Source organism: Protomyctophum bolini (assembly GCF_963924005.1).
Source record: "Protomyctophum bolini genome assembly, chromosome: 18".
NCBI lineage: Eukaryota > Metazoa > Chordata > Actinopteri > Myctophiformes > Myctophidae > Protomyctophum > Protomyctophum bolini.
In genome coordinates, this window is record NC_137879.1 from 31,949,679 (window position 1) to 31,962,437 (window position 12,759).

Consider the following 12,759-nt stretch of genomic DNA (forward strand, 5'->3'; position numbering starts at 1 on the left):
CCACCTGCCACAATAGTTCAACTTCATGCACCATTCCATGGGTTAAAATGTTTTTTTCCCCGTTTTTTTCTTTCTTTTTCATCACTAATTACACTATCACAGTCAACATTCATAAAAAAAAAACTATAGCTTTCCAAGGCACAGTTTGTTGCATATACAGCTGTAGGCACAGGAGATAAACCTGGGGTTTATAAACAGAACATTCAGGGTTCAAGTCTCCTGAAGAACATTTTCAGTCCATCTAATTCTAAATTCTAAAAGGATGGTTAAATATAAGTTCCCGGTTGTGACCTTACATGCCAGTGTGGCACAGGAGATAAACCTGGGGCTTATAAACAGAACATTCAGGGTTCAAGTCTCCTGAAGAACATTTTCACTGTCCATCTAATTCAAAATTCTAAACGGCTGGTTAAATATAAGTTCCCGATTGTACCTAACATGCCAGTGTGGCACAGGAGATAAACTTGGGGTTTATAAGCAGAACATTCAGGTTCAAGTCTCCTGAAGAACATTTTCACTGTTCATCTAAATTCTAAAAGTATGGTTAAATATAAGTTCCCGATTGTACCTTACATGCCAGTGTGGCTCAAAAGATAAATCTGAGGTTCATAATCCAAAGGTTACTGGTTCAAAACTAATACTCAACCAATGCTGCAGTAATTTGAACTTTTCAAGGCTAGAATAAAAAATACAAACTCAAAAGCACCAGGAGACATCTGCTGAATGCCCCAAGGTGCCTTGGCTCAATGGTGTGGAGCGCTTGACCCGTTGCCTCTGCTACAGACAGTTGCCCGGTTCAAGTCCCATGTCATGACATCAAGGTGCTGGGAAGGACCATCGGGAGACGGTGCTCTCTCCCCCTGTTTCCTGAAAAGTAACAGTTGGGGGTTATGTCTGAAAGAACCCTATAGCGCGCTGTTTTTCATCATTTTTGAGGATTTGGAAAAAATGCAATCCGCAATTTCCGCAATTTCCATTTCCGCAATTTCCGCAATTACCATTTCCGCAATTTCAATTTCCGCAATTTCCGCAATTTTTTTTTGCAGTTTTTGTCAAATTTCGGAATTGCGGAAATTGCGGAAATTGCGGAAATGGTAATTGCGGAAATTGCGGAAATGGAAATTGCGGAAATTGCGGATTTTTTTTTCATTTTTTTCATTTTTTTCAAATCCTCAAAAATGTTGAAAAACGGCGTGCTATAGGGTTCTTTCATACATAACCCCCAACTGTTAATTTTCAGGAAACAGGGGGAGAGAGCACCGTCTCCCGATGGTCCTTCCCAGCACCTTGATGTCATGACATGGGACTTGAACCGGCCAACTGTCTGTAGCAGAGGCAACGGGTCAAGCGCTCCACACCATTGAGGCAAGGCACCTTGGGGCATTCAGCAGATGTCTCCTGGTGCTTTTGAGTTTTTATTTTTTATTCAAGCCTTGAAAAGTTCAAATTACTGCAGCATTGAGCTGTAGGAGGAACAGGCCTTGAACATGGATGTCGGGGTTTGAACCGGCACACTTCTACTAGGTATACTTCTACGGATATCATTTGACTTATCCGTTGGTCCACTGAGGCACACAATCATGGGGAATTTCTGTGCTGCTTTAAAGTTGTCCGTCTGAAAGTGGACTTTTCTGTTTGAATGAATGGGCTGTCTTTGGGAAGTGTCAGTCACCTAGGTATCACCTTGCTGGCAAGATGGCTGCGGTATGAATAAAGAGAATTGGGTGGGCCGTGAACCCTTTCAAGATTTTCAAGTGTGTCCTGAATGAAAAGGTTAAGAACCACTGAGCTGGAACATCTTGTACACGGTTGACCTTGAAAACATAAGAGAATTCACACTCCTTCGTTTCATATCCCGTCATCCTGTTTACATGATGTGTGAGATATTACATGTCACGTAAGTGGAAGTATTACATGTCCTTTAAGTGGAGATGTTACATGTCAACGTAAGTGGAAGTATTACATGTCCTTTTAGTGGAGATGTTACTGTACATGTCACGTAAGTGGAGATATTATCGGTGCATCACCTCCTGTTTGGATGAAACTGTAATGTGGTCAGGGACGTGCAGAGAGTGTTAGAGAGGCAGGGGCTGAAATCCCGTAAGAGGGCACTTTTGGACAAAAATGGGGAAAATAGCAGGTCTATAAGGTCACAACGCGTCGCAGCACTGAGCTTGTAGATCAGCTATTTTCAGGGTGTAACACTCTTTAGCTATAGTGGAGATGTTCAATGCAAAATGCTGTGTTCAAGTTCTGGAGACTATAAAAGGGGGAAAAGCAATTCTCCTGAATTTCTTTCACCATAGTAAAATGCTGCATTCATGGTCTGGAAAGGGCAGTTGTTTTACAGACGGGCCCCCTTTGATGTCTATGTGTGCACGTCCCTGAATGTGGTGGTCCACAGTGATGGAGCTTGGATATCAGTGCAGTGTGCAGTGAGCTTTGCAGATCTGCTGAGCATTAAGGGACCCGTCCTAAACAACACAATCCACTGATTTGCCTCGTTCAACTTCACCTACTCAGCCGAAATGACTGCAGTGTTAAGTGGTCAGAGAGCCGCGTGCATTTTCACTTTTCAGAGCATGTTTATTTTAATGAATCAATCAATTGTTTGTGTTCAGTACAGTAGCCTACAGTAGTATAAGTTCTTACTAGGCATCTGTATCACAATTTAAGCTTTCAAGGTTTAAAAGCAAAAATCTGCCCATGGCAATTTTCTTTTTTTTTTAATATTAATGCTATTATTAATTGTCTTACTCAGCTCTCGGTTACAGTAGATTGCATCAGCAGTATCTGCAGTCCTCCTCGCCCCAAGTCTAACTGCGGTCACCGCTGTAACGGAGCCATTTACACTCAGCAGTCACATTCTACTGTACTGGGCCAATATGCTCATTGTTAGGGGCTGTCACGATCATGACGTTTCACTTGTCGATTAACCACTTGAACGCCAGCATCCCTATTCTGTCAAAATAGCAGATCTACGACGTGAGCCGAACATACAGTACAAACACATTGTTCTTAAGGTTTCTAGAGCTAGTTGAATTTCAAACTGCGCAAATTATTTATGAGGCTAGGAATAAACTAACACCTGGAAATATACAGAAATAGTTCAAGGACGGGGAGGGGAGGTATGAATTGAGAAGGGAACTGAATTTGAATCTGTCAGTGGAGTGAAATTCTGGAATGGTTTACCTTGGGATGTCTAACATTGTAAAACTGTAACACAACTTTAAAAAGAGAATACAGACATGATATTAATTGAGGGATTTATGGACAATAGCAATTATATACAGTATATAATTACTAATTATATAGGGTATAACTGATACACTATATATAGTGTTTGAATGTTTTGTTTGAATATGTTAGAGTGCTCTGCGGAGTGCACAGCATTCTGTCAGAGCTCAGCTCAGCTTAGGCTGTTAGTGAGCTGTATAGTTGCTCAAAATATGACATTATTACAGAGTACAGAACATCCTCTCATATTTCATTTAGCTATAACGTTCCTCTTTGTGTTTATTCTCTCTGCAGTGACACCAGCTGTTAGCTGCTGCTCTTGTTCTGCCTGAGCTTCAGCCCTCCCCTCGGTGTGTGTTTCCCAGTGCGTCCCCCGCTAACCAGCGCCCCCCCCCCAAAAACAATGAGCTCCTCTTCTCCGCTGGTGTCCCGCGCCAACATGGACATCCTGGACGAGCTGCAGTTCATCGCGGCTCAGAACCTGGAGCGGCTAGAGGTCAACAAGTACTATGAGGTCATCAGGGAGCTGGGCAAGGGCACCTATGGCAAGGTAGACCTGGTCATCCATAAGATCCGAGGTGAGGGAACACATGCACCTGTCTACCAATTGATTGCATATATAGGGCCTAAATGGAAACAAGACCGCAAGGGTAACCTTTTAGAGTAACCCATTTTGGGCGGGAACCCCTGTTGGTGTTTTAAGCATTATGTTGTACTTTAGCTATTGAGAAATTGCAGATCTACAAGCTCATAGGCTTGTATGTCTGCTATTTTTGAAAAGGTGTGAAAATGTGCTGCAATTAATTGACTATACTGTATATTCTTTCAGAGCGAACGTTTTTAACTCAAATCTTTGCTTCTGGGAGGTCACTGGAACAACATATTTTCAGATGGGGGTCGGCGGCCAAATACAGATACTTTTTGGGGTCCTTGACATGAAATGTTGAGAACCACTGATATAGAAACATGAGGTTTTTCAGAAATTTGTCATGTGCCCTGGGTGCGGCCATTACTGAGGTGTAATCCATGGAGCAGTGCCCTTTAGGCCAGGTGTAGTTATAGTCAGTGCTGCTGCGTTTAATGGTACTATTGTGATGAAGTAGGGCATTCATTTACAAAACCCAAACATTTTAAACATGGAGATACAAGGTTTCTGCTCGACAGCAACGATATCCTCTCAGTGATACACACTCACCTCTTCTTCACCTCTATGATGTGGCTTTCTCCTCCGATTCCACTGGCAGGCACAAAGATGGCGCTGAAGTTTCTGAAGAAGAAGAGCACGAAGCTGAAGTCGTTTGTGAGAGAGTACAGCATCTCCCTGTACCTGTCCCCCTGTCCCTTCATCATCAACATGTTCGGCATTGCCTTTGAGACGGACGAGTACTACGTCTTTGCACAGGAGTACGCTCTGGCAGGGGACCTCTTCGACATCATTCCTCCACAGGTGCGCTTCATTAGTTTCATGTGTTTCGTTCATGTTCATTTACAATTTACAATTTAGGCATTTAGCAGACGCTCTTAATCCAGAGCGACTTACATTAAGCAAAAACAAAAGCATGGCATACATCACATATATAAAAAGTAGTTATCATGAATCATGTATAAACTAAGAACGTAACAGTGGAGTATCTATGTAAACTATACATACTATACTATATTATATATTATACATGTGTACTATAAAGTGCTATGACTACATAAAATGCAATTCTAGTGCTGTCTACGTAACAAGCTATAAGTCTGTTTAAAATACTATCTAAGACAAGTCTACATAAAGTGCTATCTAAGGGGCTAGGCTAGGGCAAGTGCTACGGGCCATGGTGGAGTCTGAAGAGGTGGGTTTTCAGACTACGGCGGAAGATTGGGAGTGAGGCTGCAGTTCTGACTGTGATGGGAAGTGCATTCCATATAGGAGCCAGAAGGGAGAAGAGTTTGGGACGTGTGGAGCGTTTTTAGTGAAGGTACCTCCAGCTGTCACGTGTAGGTGAGGTAAGGACCCAAACGCAGGACAGCCAGGCATGTAGTGTTGGAAACCATGAAATGGTGTTATAATTCAGAAGACAGGTGAACATGAAATAACTTAAAACAGACTGAAACAGGTGACAGGATACAATGACTCAACAAACACTGACTGGGGAACAAGACTGATAAACACATGAGGGTTGATTACAAAATGAGACACAGCTGGAGAAAACAAACATAGAACCATGAAAACTAGACCAGGGAACAAAACATAGAAATACAAGACCTAGATTGTACAATAAACGAGTAAGACGCGCAAACGCGGGAAGCGAACGCAGATCGTCACCATGACTCAGCCATAACCATATAAGGAGTCCCCAAAGCAGCTATACGTCCAAATATGGAGTGTGTTGCATCAAAAATCACTCAGCTCCATATATGGGCACAAAGGGGGGACAGACGGCGTCCAAATATGGAGTGTGTTGCATCAAAAATCACTCAGCTCCATATATGGGCACAAAGGGGGGACAGACAGACAGACGGACGGACACACAGACATGATCTGCTAGGTCTCATAGTAAGTGCTCACTGCATTCGCAATGACAAAACTCTGACTGTGACAGTACTTCCCCCTCAAGGGACGGCTCTTGACGTCCCACAATGTCCATGAAGAAGAGGGACTTGGATAGTGGAGGGGGCAGGCTTGAGAGCACAGGTAGACAGGCAGGGAAAGGGGCTAAAACCCCCCAGAGAGTTCTTCCACTGCAGTGCTGGGACAAGGATGGGGCATAGAGAGTAGGTCCAAAGAGCAGGGAAAGGGGCTGAAACCCCCCGGAGCTTTCTTCCACTGCTGGACAGGAACAGGGATGACAAAGGGACTGAAGTGGCATAGGACAGTCAATACTTGCATGACCAGGACTTTGAGCGGAGATATTGGAGCCATCACGACCAGGACTTCTAGGAGTGACACTGGAAACTTGCACAACCAGGACATCACAATCAAACTAGCTAACTAGTGTAACTATGTGCTTCAGTAGTATCCCCTCCAAGTAACAGTTGACCAGCCGGTGTATCAAACAATTTCCCCCAACAGTCGACCAGCCAGCTGTAGCACCAAAAATCCATTTGCCACTCATATGGCTCGTACTGCAGTCACAGAACCATACAGCTCACCGGGTGAATGGCAGCCTGTGTGGTAGGTGGGTGCTGTCCGCTGGGTCCATTTGGTTGAGTCATTCTGTCACGTGTAGGTGAGGTAAGGACCCAAACGCAGGACAGCCAGGCATGTAGTGTTGGAAACCATGAAATGGTGTTTTAATTCAGAAGACAGGTGAACATGAAATAACTTAAAACAGACTGAAACAGGTGACAGGATACAATGACTCAACAAACACTGACTGGGGAACAAGACTGATAAACACATGAGGGTTGATTACAAAATGAGACACAGCTGGAGAAAACAAACATAGAACCATGAAAACTAGACCAGGGAACAAAACATAGAAATACAAGACCTAGACTACAATAAATGACAAAAGTCTGTGACTGTGACACGAGCTTGTTAAAACGGGAGAGTCTCTTTTCCCTGTGTTTCGCCCAGGTGGACAGGGTTTTGAAGTTTGGTTTGTGAGGTTATAGGTCCATTTGTTTTTGTGAACGAATAATTGGTGAAACATAAAGATTTATAACATGGTCAACAATAATAAAAAAAAGTTCTTTAAAATCTAGGGAAATATATTCTTGTAAAATGCGATTTTATTGTGATACCGACAAAAGTATACACAACGCAATCTATTCATTGATTAATCATTAAATGAACAGTGTGAAGTGGTCAGATGGGTGATACATGGATTGATTGATGGCAACCTAGTATACCATGAATACAATGACCTTTTTCTTGCATTCATTAATTTTTAATATTAACATTATAATTATGATCATTGACATCTTTGTGTTTTGCCAGTAATGCTCACTCAGTCCTCTCCCGGTGTCTCTCTTCTCTTCTCTTCTCTTCTCCTTCAGGTGGGCCTTCCTGAGGCGGTGGCAAAGCGATGTGTGCACCAGGTAGCCATCGCTCTGGACTACCTGCACACAAAGAAGCTTGTCCACCGAGACATCAAGCCTGAGAACATTCTCATCTTTGACAGGGAGTGCCGCAAGGTCAAGCTGTCTGACTTTGGCATGACGCGCCGCGCAGGCTCCCCGGTCAAAAGGGTCAGTGACGCATGCAACTGATTAGGATGTTTAGCTGTACATTGCGTAGACAGTAGCCATCTTGCTTGCTGTTTTATCATCTTTGCCATACAATAGAGCTGGCCGATATGTCGATATATTCGATATTATGGTATGAGAGACCAGATATTGTCTGAGATTTAAGCTTACCATAATATCGTAATATAATCTAAATGTTGTCTTTTCTTGGTCTTAAAGGCTGTATTAAAGTCAAGTGTTAATATTGTCATACATACATATTAGACTGTTCTTGCTGATTGAAATGAACAATGAATGCCTCTACATGTTTGATCATCATATCCACCTTTGCTAATGAATGTGTGAATCTTCTGATAGCACCAAGTATCATCCCCAAAAATCACCACATTATCCATATAGAAGTTGTTTTGTTAAAGATTAAAGATGTAAATGTGATATTTAATTTAGTGCAATATCGCCCCGCCCTGCCATACAGTTTAACCACATAAACCCTAGCATCCCTCCTCTGGGCATGTCACAATGGGTGAACATTCGGCAAAAATGGATATAAACATTCGGCAAAAAAAAACATTATGAAAATATTTGACGAAAATAGCAGATCTTCCAAAGATCGTACAACTGCTATTTTCACTATTCGACGTGCAACAAAGTATCTGGGATTTAAGTGGTTAATATATCCATTATAGGAAAACATATTTAGCCGATATAGAATTGCTCAATATCAACTAAAAACCCAGCATACACTCAAAATCTCAATTGTCTTGTAGGGAAGAGGCTCAACATTTCTACGTTATATCAGAAGATGTTGGGTATGTGGTCGACCTAGTGTTTCTAACAAAGCAAAATGTCACACGCTGGGTCTCCAAACTAATGGACGCGCGCCACTTCCTCCCCTTCCCTCCTCCCCTCGCTCCCTCCCCCGGCAGGTGAGCGGCACCATCCCGTACACGGCGCCCGAGCTGTGCGACGTGTCGCGCCACGAGGGCTTCTGCGTGGACTACAGCACCGACGTGTGGGCGTTCGGCGTGCTGCTCTTCTGCATGCTGACGGGCAACTTCCCGTGGGAGAAGGCGCTGCCGTCCGACTCCTTCTACCAGGAGTTTGTGCGCTGGCAGCGGCGGCGCACGGCCGCCGTGCCGTCGCAGTGGCGCCGCTTCACCGAGCAGGCGCTGCGCATGTTCCGCCGGCTGCTCGCCGTGGAGCAGGACCGCCGCTGCTCCGTCAAGGAGGTCTTCGGCTACTTCAGCCACACCTGGATGCTGGACGGCGGCGGCGAGCGCGAGAACAACAACAACCACAACGGGAACAACGCGGCGGTGGTGAGCGCCGCCGCCGCCGACCGGGAGAGGGAGCGGGAGAGGGGCGGCGGGGGAGGGGGAGGGGGGGGAGGCGGAGGAGGAGGAGGGGGCGGTATCCGGGGCGAGGCGGACGGGACCACCTCGTCGTCGTCGTCGGGCGAGGAGGACGAGTCGGAGCTGCTGGCGGAGAGGATGAAGCAGCAGACTCTGTCGCCCATGTCCCCCGGAGGAGGAGGCGGGGCCGACAGGGAGAGAGGGACGGGAGGCGGGGCCAACAACAAGGGAGGGATGATGATGGACGGCCCGGGCGGCGGCGGGGGCCACCATTTTGTCTCGGTGTCCACCAACAGCTCCGTGTCGTCCACTAACAGCTACGAGCGGAGAGAGAACAACTCCCCCGGGGGCCGGATGCTCGTCACCACGCCCATAGAGATCTGTGTGTGAGAGTATTATAGAACCACTGCGTCTCGCCCCGCCGTCGGCACGGACAACGCAGACGCAACACTTTTGTACCGTTCACCCCCCACATGGACATGCATGTCACACACACACACACACACACACACACACACACACACACACACACCCACATGTCACATAAGTCATGTCACACACACACGCACGCACGCACACACACTCACACACAATACACCCACCAAAATAGACCCACATATAAATATAAATAAACAATGGGTATACATTATGTGTATCCTGTTGGAACGACAGATGAATTGAAGAATATTCGACGCAGTGACATAGCGAGGCAGTATTGGTCTGCATATTGTACAGTATTGTACAGCATTGTACAGTATTGTACAGTATTGGTCTGCATATTGCTTCATGGAGTGCACATGATCTTCATATCGGTCGTAGGAGGAGGAGGAGGTGCCCTGCAACAGCAGCAGTGGTGACATTTTGGACGTTTTCCGTTGAACGGGGCCATCATTTAATGACCGTTCAATCAACGAGGTGTCCGAACGAACAGACTAATAAAGCTTCACAATGGCTTCCGTCAGAGATCAACGTTACAACAAAACGTCTGAAAAGAAGACCAAAATGTATTTCTTAAAGCAATATTTTCAGCAAAAAATTGAAGAAAAAAAAGAAGCAAAACAGAAACTGTCTGAATTATTTCAATTATTTGCAGTATATGTGGCTGGGTGTTTTTTTTTTTTGATGAAGCCAAGGGACACAGAGCAGAGCTATTGATTTGTATTTTTGAAGTTGACTAAAATATACGGAAATACCATGTCAAATAAAATAAAATAAAAAAACAAGTGAATGATGGTTATAATGTTTAATGTGTTACAAAATGTGAAACGTGTGTATGTATGTATGTATGTACCTCACTATGTGTTCTGTATGTATGAACCCAAAAAGATGCTTACGCAGAATTACGTTCATTTTATGTTCAGATTTGTATTATTTATATGAATTGGGAGAAAGAGAAAAGAGAAACATCCATACATTTTTTTTTTCCTCTATTGGTTTTTACAAAGTACCTTTGTTTCTGTTCAGCTTGGTTTTGGAGCATACCTGTGCCAAATCCACATTTTGTTTTGCTGCTGTACATATTGACTCTAGAGATGTACATATCAAAGCTGGAGAGCTCAAGGCAAACATATGGCAAGGCGTGCAGGTATTCATTTCGATCAATGTACTGGGGAGACTTTTCTTCCCTGCTACTGGCTGCAAACAAAGATGTCCCTGAGCCTCTGACCAGACTGAGGAAAAACTCAGGATCTCTTTGTTTATAACCTGTTCTTTAAAGCCCGATTCATATTTCATCGCACAGCGGTTTTGCATGTCGGAAATAGCCAACTAACAAGCTCACAATACGGTGTGGATGTGACACCTCGTGATCTTGTAGGTCGGCTATTGTTGCTGCACGACCTTGTCGTGCGACAGAAAACAAATTAGGCTTAACACAAACATATCTGTTCCATGGTTGAAAAAGACTATTTTCTACACGTTTTTTGGGGCGGTATGGTTTTCTCTTTTCTTTGGAATGTTATAATGAAACTATTGTCTGAAAAGAGAGGACACAAACAAATGCTCATTTAACATTTTCAATTTGATCTAAAAAGAAAGGAAAATAAATCCAGTGAACATGATGTACACAGTCACATTTTTTATAAATTGCATGACAAGTAGCTAAAACATATCTATGGGAATTTGAACTGGCTATACAAAAATGAAAAGACAAAAAAAGAAACGTAAAATGTTGTGATGTGTAATTTTGCTGTAGCACAATTTATTGCATTATGTCCCAGAGTGAATATTGCTGTTATGATCTCTTGAGACACCCTAGGGCTACAAATTGGAACAATAATTAGTTTTTATTCAGTGTATTGTATTTGTATGCTATTAATGTTGTGTATCCATCTCCCAAAAGTTAGAAATGGAGAAAAGATGTAGGCTACGCATGGAAAACATACAATGAGAGGCGTTGTTTTAAATTACAGGGATGGATAAGGTTGTATATTTTATGAGAAATCATTGCTTCGAAATTGCCAAATCTGTTGTAGAGTGAAAATCTAGAGCAGATTTTCTTGCTTTGTTGCCAAGTTAAATATCAGAAAAAGAAAACAAAGGAAATGCTTCCTTTCTTTGACTTATGGAGTAGCCTATAAACAAGAAGAAAAAAAAAAAGCCAGGAGCTTTGGAACATGCGTGGAATGGGCATTTTGTGCATTGCAACTTCCAGACAATAGCTGCATGAATGTGTATGTGCTAAAGCTCTATTGTGAGAATTTTGTTCATAGTTTTTTCTGTCACAAGCTGTAGTACAATACCTCATACTGTAGACGTAGAGTAGCTGTCAGGAAAATGTTTCTTTAGCTTGTAAAGTGCAGTGGCTTCAACACTGATCAACTTAACCACATTAACCCTGGTGTGTGGTGGTGCACTGTCCCTATTTTGGGCTGTTGTAGTTGGAAGATTCTCAAAAAATAGCCTAGACCTATTATACGCTTCATTTATACACATTTACACCTGGTGTTGTGCAGCAAAGATAGTGTAGATTGGCTATATTTGTCATACAACAAAGGCTCAAGTGGTTGATCTCTGAGCAGAATGCTCTCTTTCTCTCTCAGGCCCAGAACGAGGGGTCACTCAAACTCCAAACCAATACCATTTGGATCACATTCACAAAGCGGCCCCAGATCACTGAACACGCGTGCAAATTACTACATCTTGTGACAACCTCTGACCTCATCGACAGCATTCTGACTCGGAAACAATGGGGTGGCAGTCTCGATACGAACACTGCACACAGTGCTGTGTCCCCTCATGCTGTTGTTGGCTTTCTCACAATGGGTCCTTGTCGACCTTGGTTCTGGCCAGTTACATGCCGTGTAGACGTCTCAGTTTCTAGTGCTGGGGCATGCAAGATCCAACAGGGATGGTTTCCTATGAGGTGAAAGAAAAAGAAGGAAACCCAAATGTTTAATTTTGCCTGAGCGGCAGCCTATAGCCTACCCCGCGGGATTCCTCCTCGGTCCCTTCAAATGAACACCTCTGTCTTTAAGACTTCCCCAGATTAATTGTAACCTAATTTATACTTACCATTAGGCTGGGAAAACGTCTACACAGTAGCTTTCCCAGAGTTCAGGTTTGGCAACCACTGCCTTGTCACCTGAAGGAGAGAGGACAGTCACAACAACAAAGCCAGAACTGGGGACAGGCGACTCCACCCTAGGCTATATAGGTTCCAGCCTGAATAACGCAGTGATTCAGGCTGGAACCCGGGCCAACTCCACCCTGCCTCCCTTAGAACATCTGAGTGAGCTACTGCCGTCTACTCAGCCATGACGTATTGTGTTGCAAGCCATGTAATGGAGTTCTGTGTGTCTCTCTCTCTGTCCAGTGACATTTTGAAGCACCATGGTTTTAGTGGAGTTTTTAGTGAGTAGATGAACACGGCACTATAGAACTCGTAACCAGTTCTGTCTTTACAATACAACGGTCTTCCTGTAAGCGCAGATTTAGTCGACAATAATAAAATAAAATATGAGAATTCTTGTTGGGAGTGACTTTGAGTTTTCTT

The 12,759-nt window shown here is 43.7% G+C and overlaps 1 protein-coding gene across 1 annotated transcript in view; it reads left to right on the forward strand.

The window, feature by feature from the left end:
• The window catches only part of bsk146 (brain specific kinase 146), a 23,328-nt gene extending 10,745 nt beyond the window's left edge, over positions 1–12,583 (forward strand). Inside the window, exons 2-5 of the mRNA XM_080788663.1 lie at positions 3,532–3,815; positions 4,482–4,684; positions 7,225–7,416; positions 8,340–12,583. Coding sequence (XP_080644789.1) covers positions 3,641–3,815; positions 4,482–4,684; positions 7,225–7,416; positions 8,340–9,155 — 1,386 coding nt within the window. The 5' untranslated portion in view covers positions 3,532–3,640 and the 3' untranslated portion in view covers positions 9,156–12,583. The remainder of the gene's footprint in view (positions 1–3,531; positions 3,816–4,481; positions 4,685–7,224; positions 7,417–8,339) is intronic.
• The last annotated feature ends 176 nt before the right edge of the window (positions 12,584–12,759 follow it).